Raw genomic sequence first — 24,296 nt, 5'->3', positions numbered from 1 at the left:
CAGTTACTGCAGTGAACTTGCAGACCCAAGGTATTGTGTACCATGGTGACCCTGTGAACCACAGCAAAGGCTAATGAGACTCGATCTGCTCAAAATGCCTCACACTTAAAAAAGATGGCACTGACTTGGTATCTGACTTGGAGTGTTTAAAACTATCTTTCTTTTTTTTTGCAGGGCAGTCACAACTTTTACTGTAGTACTCCTAATTTTACCTGATGTTGTATGAAGTTGTATCCTGTAGTTTCTTAAGACAGCAATCAAAGCAGACAAATGGAATACTTGCAATTTCATGTGGGCTGAAGACCTGCGTTGAAGTGTAGTTATTTACTTTGTTTTCAATCTCACTCTCTTCTAATTTTTATCAAGGCTTTTCAAACTGCATTTTGAGTTCTGAAAATATCAGAGGAGTTCCCCTTCTGAAAACCCACATTCGTTCCTTTTGTACTTAGCTATAAATTACCTCCTACTTCACTCTGTTCTTTCTCTTCCATGTCTATTCTTCCTCTGTCCTCTTTTTTTATTTTAGCAATTACAACCGGTATTCCACTCCCATTTAATTTTATAAAATAGAACACTCTCATAAGTTCTTCATGTGCAATACACCAAATAAAAAGAATGTCAGGCCAAACAACAGCTTTTTAGTCTAAGTTTAATATCCTGTTTTCAAGTAAGAACAGGTAACTTAACAAATAAGTTTGCATTCTGCCATGTTATTCACTGCTTTGCATATTATTTGCTGCTTGCAGCATTTATAGTTACATTTATCTTCTAAATTTTAAAATCAGGCTTGGACTTGGTATCATGTTAAATGGCAAAAGCACACACCTTGCAATATATAATGAAATCATAATTCAGGCTGGCAGGGAAATTAAAATACACAAAAAAAAGGTAGAGTTAGTTACTCTGTAAGCCACAAACCTAATGAATCTTGAATTCTCAGGGATTTGTGTTACATCTCAATAATTCCTTCATGCTAATATCAGCTGTTTCCCTCCATATTTCTTAGAGTATCCTCTCCCTAGTAATCCTGCCCACCTTTCTTCTTTTCCTCTCTTCCATTAACTCAAACAGCTTGTCCCAAAATGCTTCAGCAAATCAGTAGATGCTTTGTTTGTTTCAGAGCCATAATAGTGATCAATCCGCAGTGGTAACTCTTTACCTTGTACTGAAGTTTCAGGATGGTACTAATGATATTGTCTTCTAGCCAGACACCAATTCCCAAGGAATTGAACGAAATTTCCTGAATTAGAAAACTGTCAGTTTCAGTTGAAATTTGACACTAGATTTAAAAGGGCTAGAACTCAAAAAGTTGCACACCTTACAAAATAATCTAAGTCCACACAAAAACAGCCCCACTGGAAAACAGGGCTTAAAAATTTATCAGGTGAAAAATAATGTACAGGGGATATCACTATCAGGTTACATCACGCTAAAATCACTTGTGTTACTGTGAACATTTTCCCCACTGAAATAAACTTTAGGTAAAACGTTTCCTTTTTCATCAGTTTTCAGTAGTTAGCAGTAAGCTTTAGTCCTTGAAAATTCGAATACATGAAGTCTCTGGCAGACTCACCCTGCCTCAAGTTGCTACCAAGAGAAACCATCTTTCCCTCCTGTGCCAGACAGTGCTGCTCTCCTAGGCAGAAACAGCTTTCCTTAATGCACTGGGCTGAAAACAACAGTGATTCACAAGCTGATTTACAAGCAGATCAGATGTCTCTGCCTTGAGGGCTTCCATATCTATTAAAGGCACAGGGCAAGGCAGATGGCTGAGGGTGGCAACAACTCCAGCCAACAATCTCCTGCGGCAAGTCTGTCAGAAGCCAGACAAGAACCAATTTATACTCACTAATAATTTTGCATGCCCTTTTTCATTCCTTCTCTAAACTGCTATCTATAAAACTCTTCAACTTCTGTCTTCAGAAGTTTCCTCTCATTTTCCTGTGTCCTTCCTTTCTGCTGTATCTGCTCTGAGATGAGGGTACCTAGAACAGAAAGGCTTTATACCAAACTGGGATGGGGATAGCTCACTGGATACGCAAAGGAACGACTGAAAGACACTTGAAAGCAGGATATCCAGCACAGATAATGTTATTATTTTGACCTAATGGCATGGGTCAAAGGTATCTGCCTCCTATTATGTTCACAGCTGTTGTGGGCCTGCAAATATATCATCACAACCATTCATTCTAATTTAGTTGTCTGAAGAATGTAGTAGTAGGACAAATCATTCTTTCTAATCTGTTCATGGACATTACTCAACCACAAAACACATCTCATATAACACTGTTAATTTTTAAAAAATTCTTTACTTGTTTTTGGCCCTGACCATCTTGGATATTTTACAATAATGCTATAAATATCACTTCTCTTATCACCTACTTTCCATTAAACATAACATTCTAATACAGGTACTCACTGCTACTGGATTGCTAAAATAATAAATATTATAACGCTTAATGTATTTATTAATTATTATTTTTTTCCACATGGGCAGCTATTAGTCCATGACAGCACTTTATTTTTCATTTTATGACTACCTTATCTCCTTAGTATGCTTTTGTTTGAGGTTTTGGCAAAAGTTTTTTATGGAAGTCCAAGTAAGTCATCCCTGCTAGTACCTACTAGCCAATATTTTGCCAACACCTTCATGAATCATAATTACACACACTCAAAAAGGGAAAGATATTTGTACTCAAGGCTAGTCACTAAGAAGATCCCCTTTTTATAGCTAAGAAGAAGAATAATAAACTTGAAATTACTATGAACACACACCTTTGAAAAGCAGAGAAAAATCCCTCATACTTAAATGGTTAATTTACTAAATATTGAGAGAAAGAGAAGCAGTATGTAAATATTTAGTGTTTAAGACCAATATCAGAAGCAATGTTATAGTTCACATCCTAACAATATATTTCTTATGAGAAGTTCTGAAATATTTATATGGAAACTCCTCTGATGTCTTCTTTCTCAGAACTGAACTTAGTAAGCAGCTAACTAAAAATTAATTATACTTCAAAGGTAAATTCATACAAAAATTTAAATGCCACTTTTAAAGTTGGTCATACTCTGAAGCAAATTTTGTAATAAATTAAATTTGTTTTAGTTTTAATGCAAAATAAGCACTTACTTAAAAAGATTATATTTTCTACTTTTACTACACAAGATGCTGGTTAATAAACAAGTACTGGGCTCCACAACTTTTCAAGTAAACGTATATGTTCAAAGATTATCAGTGTGAATTAATGACACTGGGGCATTGCATATCAGCTGACACAAAACGGTTATTTTACCTATCACGAAAGAGATGCTAGTAACACTAAAGAAAACACCTTCACTATTCTTTGAATTGCAGGGTGAAAAAAAAAAAAGGATTCTGATATACACCGACAATTATTTTTAGTTAGGGGAGCTTAATAAGCCAACAAAATAGAATTGAACTTTTCACTATGAAACACTGAATACAATTATATGTCCTTGAATTCTGCTAATCGTGATTATAACTAATCTTCATAGAGAAGTTACTTGAAATGCTGCATAAATGCAACATTACACCAACAAGTGTCAAAGTGTAACTTCTAAATTCTCAGAAATTTTATGCCATGGCAAAAATTATATTAAAGAAATGTGGTTTTGCCTTGCCTTCATAATTGTGTCAGAACCATTCCTTATATTAAATGGTTTTGTAAATGCTGGCAGCTTTCCCTTTCATGCAGCTTGACTCCACCAAGAAAACATTATCTATTTCACAGCCAAGAGCGTTCATTTGGTATTGGGCAGACTGCCTTTAAGAAATTATACATGCCTAGGGGGTACAAGCACTATTTATTCTCTAAATTTCAGCTCATTTTGTTAACCAAGCATGCAAAAGGACAATAGCTCAGAGCCCATCCTGTTAAAATATGTAAAACCACAGACAGAAGTATTTGCCATACTGTTAGTTAAGCAATGCCTTTCTGGAGGTAAAAAGACCACAAGCTTTTTCACAATTGCACAGCTGTTCAGGACCACTGGAAACAGGAATCTGCTTTGATGATCGCCAACAATATTCCAGATGCTCATTCCTTCTTTTAGGGAAGAATAATTCTGAGATGACAAAGATGACTTTGGTTTTACCTTCTCTGTATTTTGAACATGATTCATGCTAGTTCTAGTTGAACATTATCAAATATATTTCAGCAACAACTGCCTTCACACTAACAGTGGAACACTGATGTTCAGATGTCCATGTTTCAGCTATATTTGAAAGTACTACATAATTAAGTTTAAGCCTATTTAATTCAAAAAAATACCAGGTTTGCTGGTACCTACTTGGTGGTATTTCTACCCAATACAGCACAGATTTACACCAGCTTTTTTTACCCAGCACCAATGATTTTGGTAGGAATTCCTCGCAAATGATGAAACCTACTTGTTGCTATCACACCAGCCTGGGAAAGCCTACTGAACAGCAGTCAGCATCTGCTCTCAGAGTACAAGGATTGGGAATTTCCAAGGAGCTGGAAGCCTGCAGTTTAAAGAAGCTAGAGCTCTAACCAAAGATCAGGTTTACACACTGCACCATGAAGTCAACATGGCATCACAACACTGTCCCTTAACTGCAGATTTGGACATACACCATGCCTGAAAATTCTGAGCCACTCTGAGTGAGGTGGCCCAGGCCTGTAACTGCACAAGCCACAGAGGGGCTGCCCCTGAGCCACAGATCTTGCAGGTCCCAGCAGCTCCTCTGTGAAAATAACGTTCCTGTTTTTCCACCACTAACAGTTATGGATGCTAACTCTGAAACAGAGAGCACGTAGAAATTGCAGGCTGCACAGCTTCTCAGTCTTGCCTGAGAAAGTGGCCTGGGAAATCATAAGGAGGAATTAAAACAATCCTCAGAGACAGAAAACAGCCTTGCAGGTGCTGTTTGTCTGTTCCTTGTTTTCTTGCAGGAAAAGGTCGAGGGGTGGTGAGCCCCACTGACCAATGATAGTGATGTGTAAGTTTACTAACCAATAAGAGTTTCTTTTCTGTACTTTCCACATATCGGTCTATAAAAAAGACCTGAAGTAATAAAAATAAACTAAGAGAAATTCTCCTGATTGACTCCTGAGAGAGTCTGTGTCGTTCATCTCGCCGTTCCTAATAGAGCGACAAACAGTAGCTGGGAAATTGTCAAGAATGCCATTTTCAGCAGCCTGCAGCAGAGGAATCAAGCATCTTCACACAAAGAGATTTAAAAATTCCTTATTTGGAACAAAACATTTAAGAAAATAATAATGTCTGCTATTCATTCCACCTCAATATTCACACTTTTTTTTGAGGCGTGTCTAAATAGGCATGTGATTCATACATGTCAAAATTTCAAACCTAAATTGCAATTTAAAAATACTCTGCCAGTTTCAGTGACCCTCTGGGTACAGGAAAAACACAAAAGAAAGATGTGAGTGCTTCTCACAGGAAATACCCTACCCTTTTACTGGCAACAAATTATGAGAATGCTGCAACATTCATTCTTACACTGTAATTCTTGACTTCAAATTTGTAATATTGTAACAATATTCACCCTCATGGCAATGTATTATTAATACCCTATTATTTGTAACAAAAAGAAGCAAAATCCTGTAGTCACAGAAAAAACCCCAAATATTAGGTTAAGGAAATCGGGATTGTTCAGTCAGGAAAAGAGAAGGCTTTGGGGTGACCTAACTACATCATTCTAAGTACATGAAGGGAGCCTAAAAGAAAGATGGAAAGAAACTATTTACAAGAATATATAGTGACAGGACAAGAGGGAATAGATTTAAAATAAAAGAGGGTAGATTTACATTAGATATTAGGAAGAATTTATTTTATGTGAGGGTGGTGAGACACTGGCACAGGCTGCCCAGAGAAACTGTGGCTGTCCCATCCCTGGAAGTGTTCAAGGCCAGGTTGGATGGAGCTCTGAGAAACCTGGTCTAGTGGAAGGTGTCGCTGCCTACAGCATGGGGGCTGGAACTAAATGATCTTTAAGGTCCCTTCCAACCCAAATAATTTTATTATTCTATGATTACATATACATACATATATGTGCATCGCAGACTTTTGCTGGAGATTATTTTAGGTCATTCAAATAAATATATACTAAACTTCATGTGGAAAAACGGACATTTATTTTCTGAAAAATAAAGAACATGACTCTGCAGATTTACTTCACCCATCTTCCTGAAGAAGTATCTTAGGATAAAGATGCTTGTGAGAAGTAAACCTTCAACTCCTGAACAAGAGTGTAACTGTTTTTCATTTTCTTATAATAATGATGAATATATGCGAAATCTTGTTTTTTTCTTATTTTTTGTACCTCTCAAAAGATTTCCAAGGAAATATTAAGCTAAATGGTTTTATTGTTTCTAAGCATAAGGATCACAAAAGTATGTCGGCTCATGTTAAGACAATTAAGTATCTATTTTACCAAGGAGTTGTTAGACTTCAGACACTGAAGCAGGAATCCAAACTTTTGTGGCAAGTCATGAGAACTTCATTACTATCAGACATCTTATTGTAACTTCTGTGGAAAACACAATCAATGTGGCATTCTTGTAAGAGCTTTAAAACTTCAAATTTATCCAAAACAGTAAAAGCTTTTAGGGCTAGCAGCTTACTCTGCCTACCATACAGGGACAGTGACAGGTGCATCCTACCTGGTCAATACCCTACCTCCACATCATACATTTTTTTCAAAGGCTCTAGTATTGAACAGCTAATCATTTTTGTTCTACTGAACAGCATTGTTTCACCAAGCATCTGAACTCATGGCATGCAGTGCAAATGGAGAGAAAAGTGAAGGATGGACTTGGTTGGAAACAGACACAGAGAACAAGAGCAAATGCAATAATACATTAAAAAATTATATTCTAAGCATATATCCTAACAAGGAGTTCAAATGACATAAGCAATAGAAGCCTAAGCCTAGTATTTCTCAAGTTGTGATTAAATGTCCTGCCATTTTACATCTATTCATACTTTAAAAAAAAAAAAATTAGTGCAATGTTTGATAACCCACTTACTGAAGACAGAGCTTACAAAGGGATTGCTCCTTGAAAGTCTTCCAGAGTTGTCGTTTTGTCACAAAGTAAATCCCCATTAATTCACTTTATTTTTTGCCAGATAAATTACAATTATATCATTCTTTTTATCTTGCATTCTTTTCCTGCTTATTGTAACTCAGTTCAGTTAATATATGACATGCCCCAACAAAATAATCCACACTGTTTTCCATTCTGCACTCTTATCTCCCAGGAATTACAGTTCAATTGCATCACAGACTCAGGTAAATATTCTCTAGAGTAAAGTTTAAATTGAGCTAGCGATCATTTTCAATAGCAGTACCTATTTATGCAAGCCTACATCTGTTAATAATGATCATCATAGGCTTATTAGATATGATCTCTCAGGGAGAATATGAGCAATGCCTACACTCTAGGAATAGATATTATTTAAAGGCATCTGTTGAACAGCATTAGCTTGTTTTTTCCCCTAATCTTCTGTGTGGAAGTGATCACTCACACACATATATACACGCACACACAAAAAGAAGCATCTATCATCACTATATTTTACCCTGTAGACTTTTAAGCCTTTTATTTTCATAGAGCCAGGACTTTTATTAATATTTTATAGAAGAACCCCTTAAAACGTAGGTGATTATATCCCAATGCTCTGTTTCCTTTTACAAATCAATTTGCAAAACAAACTGTTTTTTCCCTTATAAGATAAAAAGAAGCATGAGTGGTTTTTTTTATTCAAACCACAAGTTCTCCCTTCTTTCAACAGACTTAAATCAGTCAATTATTTGAGACAAGCTTTTGTATAAACAAATCAAATAATAAAAAAATTTGAGTTGCTAAAATAGTCACACATTAAACAACTTGTCAGAAAAATGGTGTCAGGATTAGAACCATTTAAAATTCAATTTCCCCCCAAGATTCTAACAAAATAAAAGGTGTGCTACAAACTGAAAGTATGAATTAAAGTCTGAAAAGAGAAAGCAATACATACACAAGGAAAAATTTTCTTTGCTGAAAGCTCTTTAAACCCATTTGACCTACAACCTCTTAGAAGAAAACAAATTCTGTTTTAAGTTCAGTAGGAGGTGTTTGACAGCAGCTGTAGCACTAATTTCTGATTTTCTATACTGATCAACATACACTTCATAAATAAACTGCAAAAACTGCATGTAATTTTAATCAAAACTTAAAACAATCAAATTGTCCCTATTATTCCAATGCAATGTCTTTTGAACACACCAGCTGAGAAGAAGTTATGTTAAGAAGTTAAGATGAGCAAAACTCATCTTAAAGATAAAGTATCAAATTGGGTAAAATTTTAAACTGAAGCTGGAGATACTGAACCTGTTTTTTAGGTTCTGTGCATTTAAATTTTCTTTCCAAGAGTTTACTTTTCTGTTCCGTGCACACAAGGTATTGTTAAACCTTATTGTGTGATAAACATTTCGTATAAATAATATCAACATTATAATGAGGAAAATTATAAAAATCACTGCAACAAAAAAAGGAATAATTCTATTAATTTTGTGGCAGGAGGATGAATGAAGGATGACCATTTTGATGATGGGTTTCACGTATTTTTTGTTCCACGCTAATCAGTTATTTTAGCCTGATACAAGTAACTATAGTTTTGTACATGTGTTCAATTAAACACATTTTATGACATACACTATGTCACACTCCTGATCTATAAATCATTTTCCAGCACCACTTAAATGTCACCATTGGCAAGTCTACTCTTAACTACATGCTAAGTTAATTACAAATGTAAAAAAATTAAATTCAGTTCAAATTCATCACAGCAACAAAGTTTATTCTTGCAAAAATGTAACTCAGCAACCATAACTGAACATCAGCAGTTCTTCTCCTTCCTACACATTTATTCCCTCCCCATATCTAAATAACTGCTTTGCCAGCAGATTTACAAAAATTGGGATAAATTGCATATACAAGTGAACAGCAGTGGCAGTCTTCATGAGCAACAATTGTTGATATGTTTCTATCATATTTTGACAAGCGTTGCTCTCTGAGTTCACTTGCTTCTACATGAATCAAGATGACACAAACCAGATATTCAGAATTTGTACAATTAGATGAATCATGTGACAGGCTTACAGGACCACTGACCTAGACTGGGAAATTGGGAAAAACCCCTCACATATTGTTAAAAAGGACAAATTTGTGCAGTTTCAAATAGCCACTATAATGCAAGTTAAATGGAGGTCCGTAATGCCTAATTTTTTTAGCTGAACATTTCGGCATTTCTTGATTACACAGAAGAATAAGATGTTTGCTTTCTCCTATGAAAATGTAACTTTTTAATTCAAGGAGTAAAAACTAAATCTAATCCTCATTTTTTTCTGTGCGTTAATTCTATTTGATGTGTATTTCTATAATGATAGTTTTAAAATCCATGTTCATTGCAAAAAAAATAAACAAAATAAACAAACAAACACCAAAAAAGTTTCTGTGAACCACAGAACACTAATTAAAAATTGTTTATCAGCTCTTGCAGTCACATGCAGTCTTCACTGTGAATTTACATGCAACTCTTAGTAAAATAAAGCACCTATTTTATTTTGATAACTTCTGAATGGAAAAATAACGCTAAAGGTTTACACTGTGCCCTTTTTCGTCCCGTTTTCTTGCCCTTACGGTATTTCTCTCCTGCAACATGAAGCCCTTTGCTCGTCTTTTAAAGAGATTAAATCTCATCTAGTTTTAGATTAATCAACCCCTAAGGAAAAGCGCCAGCGCCCCCTGGTGGGCACAACTGCGCTCTGACAGCACCGGCGCCACTCCGAAACCTCAGCTCAGCGACACACACATTTAATTGCCTTGCTGCTTGCGTTCATACTTTCTAATCATCTGCGGAACTAGGCCTGTAAACTGCAGAAGCACTCTCTTGTTTACCCAAAACGTTCACTTTTATATCCGTGTTTTTACTACAAAATACATGGAAACAGGTTTATGAGGAATGCAACCTCTACGCTCTTTACTTTAGCGGCTTCTTTCGCAAAGTAATTAGAACTAGTAAATCACATTTATTATGTTGGCTTGTTATTTTAAAATAAACTGAAAGGTGTTGTAGAACACAAGAATGACAGGCTGAACCTGAATGGTCCAATCCTAGTGCAAATGGATGTAATAGTCCACACAACGTACACAAGTACAAAAATGCACTAAGGAACAGTCTCTTCATTTTAGTGAGGCTGCTTGCAGGGAAATGTCTGTTTCCAGTGCCATTCCAGTGCCATTCAGAGTTTTGCACAGTGTTTAACACTGCAGATTCCTATAAAGTCTAAAGTAATCAGACAGAATTCCCACCTGAACATAATTGCCATGCTATAATTGCAATTCCAGGGTAAACAGCAATAACAATATCCCAGTCATAATGTCTTCAGAGTCTAAATCTTTGGTGCATAATAAAGACATCGTTGTAGCACCAATGAGAAACAGTCCCAAATGTAGAGCAGTATATCTGAAACCAGTGTGCCAGAATTAGTTAATTCAGGAGCCTCCCAGTCCACTTCTGGAATTGTGTTCACCTCTGTAGGCAGAGTGTCTGAGGTCACATCTCAGGGTTTTCATTGAGGCATATGCCAGGTCATTGTACCTATTTCCAGTGTATTACAGGAAACATTTCCTTTCTGGAAATGGAAAGAAATTCTTCTGGGCTGTCACAAGTGCCAGAGTTGGTGCTGAGGAGTACTGCAGAATTTGAAGCCTATCCCAGTCATTCCCAGAGAAGACCATGACTTTCTGAGTAACTCATTTTGTCTGTCCAAATACTTGTACTAGAATAATACTCAGGATATGAGGTAACTTTGCATCCAAACAAAAACCTTTAAACAAGGTTCTACTGAATTCATTGAATTGTATAAAATTAATGGGGACCTGTTTTTTTTTTAATAAATCAGTGTAAAGCAAGCAAAATCTTAAGATTTGGCCAATACTTAAATAGAAGATAGCTTTATTGTCCCGTTTTTTAATTATTGATTTGAAAGAAATATTACTTATCCATCAGAAGTTTCTTCTGCCTTTGGATTATTTATTTTCTTAAACACCATTAATCTCATCAAATTTGACAAAAAAATTAAATGTTTGCAAAGTCTGTTTCCATTTTAAAAAAATCTAAATAAATGAATATAAGCCCTAGCAATGTTAGAACAACACTAATGAAGTTTGAAGACAACATAAAATGAGGCAGAGGCTCCAAATTATCCTAACTAGGCTGTGCAGTAGTAGAAAGGGACTAGATGTTTCTGCCTCTGGCTCCCACATGCTTTTCCTAGCACTAGTCTTACCTAGTTCTGTAGCTTCCTCTCACTTCCCAAGATGTGAATGCTGTAGTTTCTCTGCAGACTGCAGCAGTGAGCAGTGTGACTCTGTATCTCTGTAAGATACTAAGACCTCATCTCTCACCTGGCTCAATAACCAGGACTGCTTTGTGTGGGCCACTGTAACACCTCATTTGAATTTATTATATTCATTGCATTTTAATAAACACTGCCTCCTCACCCATGTCATGGTCTAATGCACAATCCATAGTCTCTGTCAGGGATTTTGGAGACATGAGGGTGTTGCTGATTGTCTGTAGAGATTCTATCTGCCTTCATGCGTGTTTTTGTGATGCTTCCTTGCACCAAATATACCTCTATTTTATCACCTTGTACACTACCAGATAAAGTTTCCAGTTGTACCAAAAATTTATTCACTCTCAGTAAATTCATTCACTCTATTGACTATTCACTTTTTTTTTAATTTTTCATTAGGATTGTTCTATCTGGAGTCATCAGTTACTTTCATCTAACCTGAAGGAACTGTTTCTTTCTTCTATTGAAATATGGGTTTCTATCACACAGTCTGGGATGCCTCCAGCTTTTGCCCAAAGGACTCATTTTTCCATCTACCTTGTCATTCTCCTATTCCACCAAAAAACTCTTAGGTGTTTTTTCAGTTAAATGGGAAAAAATTATTACTTCTACTAACTTTTACTCATAGCATTTCACCTCCTCATTTTAACTTCCTGTTACTGCTCTCACAGCTGCTAAGCTACTTATCAACCTTTAAGCCTGCTACCATTTTTTAAAATTACTTGTTCTGAAGAGAAAGCAAAAATTGGAAGCCGTGCACTACCACTTATTTAGATCATTTCAGGCAGGCATTTCAGTCCACTTCAAAGGCTCAGGAAAGGTAAACAGTGATAATGGGCTGTAATTATTTGTCTAGGTCATTTTATATTAACTTTCTATCTGTATAATTTTAACTATTTTGGTGTATCAACTTCTAAAATGTAGCACAAAAATATATTTACTTCTAAGTGGTTAACAGGACAATACCCTTCAACTCTCTCACCTGGTTTTCTTCCTAAGCAAAATCAACATTTTTTTACCCCCATGGTTCTGGAAATAACCATGAGGCTTGACAGAATTTCAGCAATACTGAGGGCTCACACAATTCTCATCAGTAAATGCATGTCCCTTCTGGATGACTGAACTGGTAATCAGCTACTGTTTAGTTAGAAGTGCAGCCTGTACTACGAATACTTTTCACCATATTTGAAATTGCCTTTTTATGTTAATACAGATGTGAGAGGAATAAGGAAATACAGCAATCATTCATCATGTTTGCATGACAGATATAATTCTTATACAGGTTATCTAAACAATCTAATATTTTAAACCCCTCTGCACGTCTTCTAATCACACATCATCCTATTTCATTAGCTATCTTACTTTCCCTCTGAAGCCTAGATATAATCACTTTGTCTCAGTCTGTGTGTTTTGTTTGGTAAAACATTTATTTGCACAGTAGTTTACTCAGATATAGATCAACATTAAGTTTCTAATGATCTCATTTTGAGTATATTACACACAGAGTACAGCAAAATTACATGTCATGGCCATCTCTACACTGGCAATTCACTGAATCGTTCGGGCTCAGAGGGGCCTCAGGATGTCTAGGGCTCCCTGTCCTGCTCTAAGTAGCATCATCCAAGATGCTTAGGGTTTTACCCAACTGAGTCTTGAAAACATTCAAGGTCAGAGACTCCACAACCTCCCTGGGCAATCTGTTTCAGCAATTATCCATACACAGATTTTTTTCCCCTTTATATTTAATCAGAATTTTGCCTGTATCAATTTCTGCCCAGAGTCACTCTCCTGCTGTGCACCTCAGTAAAGGGTGTGGCTCCTATCAGCTTCAACCCATAGATAGGATTCCTTTATAAATACTGGACAATCTTAAAAGGGATGTCTCCCGCTTCTAGCTGCTAGACTTGCTGCAGGATAACTTACTCAGTCTCTTTGCTATCACAACTTATAGCCTGTACTTAATTTTTTTTCTTTTTTTGGTCTTAAAGTAATGTATGAAAACACAAGCTGTAAGAACAAGCGAATGTGAAAGGCATGGAAAAAGCAGCACCTCTTCTTCTTTACTATTTGCTTATCTCAAAACTGTAATACCCCATCACATCAAAGTGCATAGATCTGCTGCAGAAGTTGAAGCTTCAGGAAACATGAACTTCCCATTTGACCCACATTTCTGTTCATGAGGTTCTGCCATTAAAAAAAAATAAATTAAACAGTCTCAAGGAAAAAGAAAAATAAGGCTCTATTTTTCTATTTGTCCTCCTAACTGTACTATCACTTCTTTAAATCACTTCCTCTTATTTCATTGTTTTACTCTCAGTAGACTATATTACACATACATGAGATATCAGATGTTCATTGTTATTTTTGCTGGGAATACTAGTTATACTGAAATATCCCACTTCTGAAGAAGAATGTGTTACTAAAGCTGCTATATTATTCTCCCACCCAGTTACAGTACTTGTCAACTCCAATTTCATTTTGTTAGGTTTCACACTAAAAAATGGCAGTTTTACAGTCTGAAAAAAGGTCTTACAATCCAATTACTTCTTCTCAATAAAATCATACACCTAATTCTCAGTGTCTTTCTCATACTTACAAATCCACATGGCAAATCTGTGAATCTAAGCCCAAATAATTAACTACACATTAACAACTAAGTGATCAGTTTTCTGTATTTAGTAACAATGGTAGTGTCCAGTATAACACAGACATTTCAGTCTGATTTCCAAAGTAACAACCAATCAGCACTCCCTAATTACCTCCTGCAATTCAGAAACTTGTCAGAGTTTGTCAGTATCTTTTGAATAGTCCTCCTATTAATTCTGCATCAATAAACCATATTGACAATTGTGAATTATACCAGTTGGTAAACTGGGTGTCAAGTCTCAGCACATGCTAACCTTACAAGCCAAAATTAAAAGACTTTTAGTAACCCGTTATATATAAAATGTACTGAGTACACAGCAATCATCAAAAGACATTTTTTTGAGAGAGAGACAAATGACAGCAATTAGATACCCGATTTCTCATTACTATGACGGCATGCATTAAATCCTACCCACAGCCTCATTCTAGCACTACCAGCCTTAGGACCAGCTCCATTACATACTCTGCCAGAAACTGAAACAAATTTCACTGACCTACTGAGACACAGAAAGATGTAGAAAACAGTAAAGTCTGAAGAAGTGACTCTTTCTACTGCCACTGATTGTTCTGAGCTGCTTGGGCCTTGCACTACTTTGAGTACAGCTATGTATTTGAACCACACATTTAGCTTTTATGATTTAGCTTTCACTTTTAAGTAAGAAATTGAAACATATTGAGCCTTTTCAGGGTTTGCCACCTAAATGCTGACTCTTATCTTTAAGACTAGGACACAGTTCTGTGATTCTCAATTTCTGTAATAAGTTGAGGATATTATTTCTCAAAATAATCTTTTGTTCCCTTCCAGAATCTATTCATACATGGTAGCTGTAGTTCTCATATAAGTGATATCTATCTACATTGAGATGTAACATTAATACACCTTCTCCTCTCTTTCTCCTTTTCTTTAATGGCAGAGGAAGGAACGTCATGAGCCCTCAGTTTAATATATAATTTTTTAGTTTCTCCCAAAATTCTCCTAAAAGAGTCACTGTGCTCCACTTAAGAAGCATATAAGCTTATGCCTTGACAAGTGCCAACACAATTCCACTAAATCATGTGAAATTAAGCTTCTAATGTTAGGAAGCAGCAAAAATTATAGGTTTTGATTATGAATGCTTTCTGGTGATCATTTTGCATGGCATACATTATCAGCTCTGGAAACAGACTAAATAATTTAAAATCTAATGCTTAACAGAAGCCATTAATATAAAATAACATCAACAGAGAAGCAGTAATCAAAATATACTTTAATATACTAGTTAGGAATAAAGCACAAATAACCTATGTCTCAAATGCATTTGGAGTGCCAAACTCAATGACCAAAACCAAATAAAACAGAAAACCAAAAGCAAATACAGTATAGAATATTGGGAAACAATACACGATAATACTTACATAAGTAGACAAGATATTCATAGTGTTTCAACAGAACTGTCTTTGTTTTGGGTGCATCAGATTCAACAAATAGTCTTTTTCAGAAATTTCATATACTTTCCCCCAACTGTACCAGAATGCAAAACATCTATATTCAATCAGAAATGTAAATAAATCCCTGTTTTCTGCAAATGGCATTAAATTACAGTTTCAACAATTGTAAAGGTTTCATCAAGTAATTAATGCATCAGAAAAACCTAATATGAATTGTTGAAAAAGGTGCTGTGGCGTTCTGCAGCACATGGCAATGGAATCAGTTTTTCTACATGGATTTCCGACACCTTCCCCTCAATAAATTCTAGTTTAGAAGGATGGACAAAAAAAGCACATTTTAAAGTATTTCATTCATAGTTTTGGCTTGCTTCATTTTGTTTCAATTCTTACTTTGTATTGCTACATATGCCAAATTTTGTCCATTATTGTAAACTGCATTATGATTCAGGTTGCAAAACCTAAGAAATACTCTTGCAAAAAAAATTTTATTTGGGTTTTTGGGTATTTTTTGGAATTTATGTGTGGTTGTATATACATATATATATATATGTATATCTGTATATGAAGTATATATATATATATATGTGTGTGTGTGTGTATGTATACACATATAAAAGTAGATCTCTATGGCCAACCATGAAAATGCTGCTAAATTTGTACTTCACTGAATTTTCTTGCTGGCAGTAATTATCTTATTCTAATCAAATTATCTGTATGTAAAATAAAGGACAATTATTCACAGAAGTTGATACTTTAGCAATTCAGAAAAACATGACACTAATCAGCCACATCTTAACAAGAAAAACATATTTAAGGTCTGCTGTGTTTGGATATAATTTCTTGCCTTCACACCCTTGTCTCACAATATAAATTAAATTCACAAATATCTCTTTGAATAAACCCTCTCCCTATGTATTACTTGGACAAACAATCCCCCTTCGATGAAGCAGTTTAAACACTAGCTTTATGGGGTTGTGATACCCAAAATCCAGTAATCATAGTAACCCTCTCTCTGCTGATGCCTCCCTGGATTGTCTGGAAAACTCAATCCTGCTCTCCCAGCACAAAAACAGTGATTTCAAATGTCTTTAACTGAATAGTAAAGAACCCTCACCAGAGCTCAAAGGGTTCCCCTGGTCTCTTTTGAATCTCCAAGTGAAGAAATCCTGTAATTTCTTACTAAATTACAAGTTTGACTGTTGTAACTGATTTTTTTTCTTGCTTTCTTTCCCTGCATGCCCCAGATAAGAGAATGCAATTGCTCAGGAGCTGGCAGCAGTTTAGCACACAGACTAGTCAATCAAGCAGGCCGGATCTCCCCACCCAGCTTGTGGACTCCAACATTCACATCTTGAGCTTCAGTGCAAGCTAAAGAATATGTGCTGAGTATATGAGGATGCAAGTGCCAATTTCTAATACTGGAGAGTCAGCACCTTGACTAAAACAGATCCAGGCACAAAAGTAATTACATCCATTGCTGCATTTCCTTAGACATATTGCCACAGAATGATTTCCCCAGTAAGCCTAAACTAACCTGAGTGTCCTAAAGAAGTACAAAGTAGTTTGGACATCAATTTATCTGGCATCCCAATTTTACGGATGACACAAGACCAGGGCAAGTACATAAAGATACTATATCAATATGCAAATGTGAGAGGTTAGTAAATGTGTCACACATCTACAAGAGCAGCCAGAAGGATCTGGTGAAGTACAGACCTGTTAGCCTGATCTTGGTGCCAGGGAAGGTCATGGAGCAGATCATCTCGAGTGCCACCACACAGCACATGAAGGAAAACCTCAAGTCCATGGGGATCAGGGTCACACAGTATGTTTTTATGAACAACAGTGTGTGCTTGACCAACATGATGTCCTTCCACAACAAGGTGGCCTACTTACTAAACAACAGAAATTATGTGGATGGTGTCGCCCTGGACTTCAGTACTTGACACCATTTCCTTAGTATTCTCCTGAAGAAACTGGCTGCTCACAGTTTGGGTAAGTGCACTTGTTCATTGAATAAAAAACTGGCTGAATGACTGGGACAGAGAAAGGTGGGGAATGGAGTTACAACCAGCTGGTGGCTAGTCACCAGCGGTGCTCCCCAGGGCTCAATATTGGAGCCAGCCCTGTTTAATACCTTCAGCAATAATCTGGATGAAGGGATCAAGGGCAGCCTCAGTCAGTTTGCAGATGACACCAAATTGGGCAGGAATGTTCTTCTGCCAAAGGAAGGCTCCGCAGAGGGATCTGGACAGACTGGATTGATGGCCCAAGGCCAGTGGTATGTATGGAGTTCAACAAAGCAAAGGATTGGGTGCTGCTTTTGCAGTCACAACCACCCCACTCAATGCTACAAGCTGGGGCAGTGTGGCTGGAAAGTTGCCCAGTGAAAAAGGGCCTGGGAGTTACGGTTGATAGACTGAACATGAAACAGCCGTGTGCCCAAGAAGGCTAATGGCATGCTGGCTTGGATCAAGAGTAGCACAGCTGGCAAGAACAGGGCAGTGATTCTCCCTCTGCACTCAGCACTGGTGAGGCCAACCTCACATCCTGTGTTCAGTGTAGGACCCCTCACTAAAATAAAAACATAGAGGTGCTGGAACATATCCAGAAAAGGGCATGTGAAGGGTCTGGTGTATAAGTCTAATGAGGAGTAGCTGAGGGAGATAGGGTTGTTTAGCCTGGAGAAAAGGAGGCTCAGGGTGACCTGATCACTGGTACAACTCCCTGAAAGGATGCTGTGGCCAGATGGGGGTTAGGCTCTTCTGCCACATAGCAAGTGACAGGACAAGGATCCAAGTCATGCCAGGTGACGTTTAAATTGGATATTAAGAAAAATATCTCCACTGTTGTTTAGGTAGAGGTTTAAGATAAACTCTGGTTTATTTTACAAATTATAAATTAATTATATTTTAGGCTTCTGTACATCATTAAATTCAGTACACATCTATTCCTTGATAATTAATCATTCCTTTGAAGATTTTTTTATTAGCTCATGTAACTCATTTCAACTCAAGAGAAGCTAGTATCTCTAGCTATAATTTGTTTTCTTTCTCTACTTTCCCTATAGTAATATGAAGTGCAATCAACCTCATTTTCAATCCATTTTATGCTTATCTAACCAGCAGTTGCAACAAGTGTTGCAATATGTGACTAATTAGTTTAATAATTTATTATAACATTACAAACACAGTCTTAACCAAACCATAGAACTTAGCTTACTGGAAGTTATTATGAGTAAAAATTCTCTTTAAACATCAAATACCTCTAGTATCAAGCATAGTAAAATGCAAAAGCAAGATTCTATTAGGACTTTAAACACAAAACCCCCCTTCTCTGACTAGCAAGTTAAAGCTTTGCCTGTTCTCAGATCGACAGATATTCCCACAGATGTTTCTGTCTCTTAGCAAAGGGCCATAAAATGAAGTGAAATCAATGAACTCCATGAATGACATTAAACAGACCAGTATATTTCTCTTGCTCAGTGACTTTATACATTTCCAGACAAAAAAGTCTGAATATGGTATTTGCGGAACTTTTACCTCAGAAAGATATTTAAACCCACACCTGATGGAGCCTGAGTGCTCTTCTAGAGGACATCTGTTAAACACACACCAGGGCACTGTATCTGCCATTGAAAACTTTGCAGTGTACAGCACAGACAGCCTCTACATGCAGAGAAGGCCTCCTGTCTCCCAGAGGTGTCATTTTCTGTACATTCCCTACATAGCACATGCCCATTGGTAGTTCTGCTGATTTTCCAATAGTTTTCAAAAACAGAAGACTCAGTGAAAGGGAACATTAAGAGCAATTCATATGTCTTTCTCCCACACTATCATTCTACTTAAATCATAACAGAACTGGCTACAAGCCAGAAAACTGTTCTGAAGGTGAACTACAATTCGGATTATCTTTCCCAGGGCTTTGTGGTCTCTTTCCTGAAAAATTATGTATTCTAGTCACATAATGGAGAAGGTTTTGTTCATCTGGGAAAGTGAACAAAAAGGAACAACCTTTTGCTAGTATTAATATAATTTATCATGCCTAAGAGTCAGTTTCCTGCATGTTGTCAAAGACCTTCAGGAACCAAGGAAATCAGGAACGTCTGTTAAACCAAAGAAAATGTACTGAAAGCACTGCAGATTGGACACCCTATCATTAGGGGCTCAGAGGCTCCATAGAAAAGCAATATAGATATTTAAGGGGTAGACTACCAGACACTGAGCTACAATCTCATCCTTCAGACACATGCAATATCCACTATATTCTATTTATCTCCTCATGTTATAAAATGTAAATATATCACCAGACAACATTTCAAGTGTGTAAAAATGATTAAATAATTAACATTTGAAAGCTCTTATAGAAAAAAGAAATTCAAAAGATTAGAAGAAGAGTTATTAAAGCAAAGAGAACACATCAGGTATCTTCCAAAGCAATAATCAAAAAGTTTATTACTAATTGAAGTCCATTTCTATCTTTAGCGATTCTGGTTTATTACTGTATAGAAGGAATTACACACAATAAACATGAAGCAATCACTGAACTTTCACTTAAGACTTATACATTATGGGAAAAAAAGCATTATTTCTGTGAAACCAGCTCCAAAGAAAAGAAGAGATGGTTTTACAAGTCCTGATGCTCCAAACTCTAAAGTTCTGCTCAAATATAAGATTCTTTGTATTGAAATCAGAGAGGCTCTTCAGAATCATACAGACTGGTATATGCATCAATTGCAGGAAATCAGCTCCAGTTATCACCACCTTTCACTTCAACCATAGTTGTGTGAGTGAGCTTCCTGGGTACCCTTTGCAGTGGTGCTACAGAGTTAACTACTGCATAGGATCTGTTAACACATCGTAACACTTTTAGTACTGTGAACATACAGGAAGATTGCGCAAAATCAAGAAATTGCTACTTGAGCATTATGATTCAATATCTTGGAATCATGGAATCATTTAGGCTGGGAAAGACCATTAAGATCATCAAGTTCAACCATTGCCCTACCACTGCCAAGTCCACCACTAATCCATGTCCTTGAGTGCCACATCTACATATCTTTTAAATCCCTCCAGGGCTGGTGACAGTCATTTCCTTGGGCAGCCTGTTGAAATACTTGACAAACCATTCCATGAAGAAACATTTCCTAATATTTAACCTAAATCTCTGCTGGCATGACTCTGTGGCCTTGTCCTATCACTTGTTACATGGGAGAAGACAGAAAACTCCACCTGGCCTCCTTTCAGAAAGTTAGAGAGTGCAATAAGGTCTCCTCTGAGCCTGCTTTTCTCCAGGCTAAACAACCCTTGTTCCCTGAGCTGCTCCTCACAGGACTTGTTCTCTATACTATTATGGTGTAAAACACAGAATGTCTTTCTCATCTTCCTTACTTGCAAAAACTTTAAGAATGTATATCTAAGTCCAAGTATGCTACAAAAATCCTTATACTTTTACTATGAGTATGTTTATGCACAGCAATACACTTAATAATATTCTTACACTTAGTCAAAGAATTGATTCTTTCAAAACCAAACGAGTCATGCTTTGGTGACTGTATAATCACTATTCACAGCAATTTCAGGGAAAGTAACAGTTCAGTCCTCTCCAATGTAAATCAGTGAGATATTGAGGGAATAACATCCTTCCAAAGTCTCAGTGGACTTCAGCCAAATGTGAGAGACAGCTTAAGCCCAAATGTCATAGAACTCCAAAATGGCTGCAGAATATCTGAAAGAACTACGACAGCTCCTGGTTAGATTTACAGAACACAATACTTGGCATCAGGATGTGTAAAAAAACAGTCCCTTGATATAATTTTGTCCCAAACATCAACTGCATTTACAAACACATGTGAATTAACAGTTACAGTTCTCAGCTTTTTGAAGTCAAGAAGATCCTTTCCACTATGATGTTATCTGTCACTAATCTATTTCAGCCACCTGCCTAACTGAACACACTTAAAAAGTCAGCATGGGAACAGCCCTCCTATGCATCTTATCTTATACATAAAAAGTGATAACTGAAATCAGAATATAGCCCTGTAACATTCTTTTTCTTCTTTGCACATACATTTCTTTTTAAATGGATAATAATGTAATAGTTTCTTTTATTCAGCATATGAAAGAATTCTAGCTAAAACCTTCATTGACTCACCTAGGAGATGGAGGTTTTTTTAGAGCAAATATGCAAAAAGTCAGCTTCATGCTTTTAATATCTAAATAAATCAACCAAACTCTGGAAAAGGTTCACTTGAACACACCTAAAGATGGATGTTTGTATTCTGCATTTTACATATAGTGTACACTTTAAATTATCTGCTATGAATAGTAGAACTGTTTTCCCAGAATCCTGACTTAGGAGCATGAAATTTTGTAATTTTTTAAGAAAGAGCTGAATAAACAAATAATACTGAACTCTGGAGAGAATGAATCAAAGACCTATATGCAATAATGCCATGCAATTCAGTGATGGCAGAAAGCCATGACTTGAAATTAGTTGTACTGCATATAAGTTGTGTAAAAAGCATCAAAGCAGTTAATGGGTTAATGCGGTATATAACAAAAAAATCACAGTATCAAACAGTTACTGACCTCGAAAATATAGCAATGAAAAATACCTATATTTGCTCTTAGAAACTAAATTCTTCATGTTACCTTCAAAGGAAAACTAAAACATCCTTTCCATGTAACACAGCCTCAAATTTTGAGCAGTTCTGGAGAATGTAGCCTAACCATTATATCAAATATAACACACATACTGTCAGCAAATTGCAAAATGAGAATTAAAATAAAAGCCAGTTTCTCAAAAGCTCAGCACTTTAAATACTAAGATGTGCATACTGAACTTTCTCTCAGTGATTGTTACTATAACATGGTAATATTATAACCACTACAAGCATGGCTTCTCCTCAAATATGTCAGGATTTTGCCTCAGAATCTCACATGAATTTATATAAAACCCTACCCAAACTGGAGGTCCTGTTTGTCAACTTTCTTAGTTTTAAGCTGATTTTGTATATAAACTTAGACAGTTTTGATGAACTGCAGGACAGAAAAATATTCCAGGTTTTGTATGGCACAAAACTAGAATGAATTCTTACAATCAAGTACTTATGAAAAAAACTGCAAAACACTAGTTTGTACATAGATAATTTTCTACCCAAATGTCAAGACACTAGAAAATTCCTTTATACGGTCTTCTAGGTTCCAAATACTTTCAGGGATTCAAGTGTCTGGAAGAAAAGACCTGTACATCTATTGGATACATTTTGCTCACTATCTGCACAGAAATTAACAAAATGACATATGACATAATATATGTCATAACATATGACATAAACAATGAGTGATCCAGGCCATTCTCTTATTTCTTGTAAAAAAAAATATGCATGCATCAAACTTAAAACTACTGAAAAAGAAAAGGAAACTTTTTTATTAATTCACAATTAATTAAGCAAGTTTTTTTGGTTTTTTTTACCATGTGCATGGTCAAGCACTGGAACAGGCTGCCCAGAGATGCTGTAGAATCTCCATCTTTGCAGAGAGTGAAAATGTCAAAATCCACTCAGAAGAACCTGCTATGGCTGACTTTTTTTGAGGAAAAGGTTGGGCTAGATACCTCCAGCAGTCCCCTCCAACCTCAACTATTTTGTGTTTCTTACTATAGTAAGGATGCAACAGAAATATAGAATGCAAAAATAGCAGTATGTGTTTTACTGATTTTAAGATTAAGGTCCAACCTGAAAAAAAATCATGCCATAATTCATAAATTCAGAAAGCTTAGTTATTCTGAGATCATGATTTTCCCATGCTTTGATCCCACATTAAGTTCAATAGAGCAGAAATTGTGAACAAATATTGAAACCCATGGCTGCCTTTTAAGCATCATACACTGAACTCTGAAAAATAGCAGAAAAGAAATTATTAAGTACAATTAGAACTATTATTAATTAAATACAATTAGTAATTCCAGGAAAGGGAGCCAGAAGCAAGCATCAAGTCTTCTAGAGTGCAATTTAAGATTTAAGATACAATACAGTCTAGTGGAAAATTACAATCAAATTCTCTGAAGAGGTTACAAATTCACATTACATAAGCTTTGTGTAGCTAGTAAGTAAAAAAAAATCTACTGAAGTTAAAACTGTGATACAGCTAAGAAAAAGAAGAACCAGATGAAAGACAGCGAAGCTGATTCTATTCCTTGTACAGAAATACATTCTGCAAGTAGACCCTGGGAGGGATTTATGTAGGAAACCAAATTAATTACTTTAAGCACCTGAGGTGTTTGATTTCATGGAATTTTGATGCAGCTGGGACTTTATTCACACACATTTATGGTCTTCCTTACATTTCTCCTGAAATTTTCATGTTAAGCCCTACTGAAACTTCACACAGCTGCTGAATACTTTAGCTTCAAACACAGGCAGCAGTTTCTGACTAATCTCTGTTTGATTTTTTATAATTAAAAAATTCAGAAAATACACATAATTTTTTGCAGTTACCCAGTAGTTCCATTGCATCGTCTTCATTGTCAATGTCTTCTTCCGTTACAGATGGAGCTGTACTTTGAGCAGAATCAAAGGAGTCCTGAGAAAGCATGGCAGCCAGCAGTTTCTTATGTTGCTGCTGTTGATGTTTCAATCCTTTGGTCTTTGGCTCCATTTTTAAGCTGTGAGGGAGGAAAGCACAACTTTCTCTTACGGGTGCTCTCTTCAAAATACATCACTCATTCCCAGATCATTGGACGTCCTAAGACATTTTGTGTTTTCAGTTTCTAAAGTTTTGATTGAATTCGGCAAATTTCCCATTGCCTT

General features: G+C 36.2%; 1 protein-coding gene across 1 annotated transcript in view; it reads right to left on the bottom strand.

Moving 5' to 3' along the window:
- The window catches only part of C2H8orf34 (chromosome 2 C8orf34 homolog), a 147,693-nt gene that overhangs the window by 66,099 nt on the left and 57,298 nt on the right, over positions 1-24,296 (bottom strand). The window contains exon 7 of the mRNA XM_058832672.1: positions 23,985-24,151. Coding sequence (XP_058688655.1) covers positions 23,985-24,151 — 167 coding nt within the window. The remainder of the gene's footprint in view (positions 1-23,984; positions 24,152-24,296) is intronic.

This window comes from Poecile atricapillus, chromosome 2 (assembly GCF_030490865.1).
Source record: "Poecile atricapillus isolate bPoeAtr1 chromosome 2, bPoeAtr1.hap1, whole genome shotgun sequence".
NCBI lineage: Eukaryota > Metazoa > Chordata > Aves > Passeriformes > Paridae > Poecile > Poecile atricapillus.
Note: the sequence above shows the minus strand (reverse complement) of the source record. Positions and strands in the feature narration are given on the sequence as shown.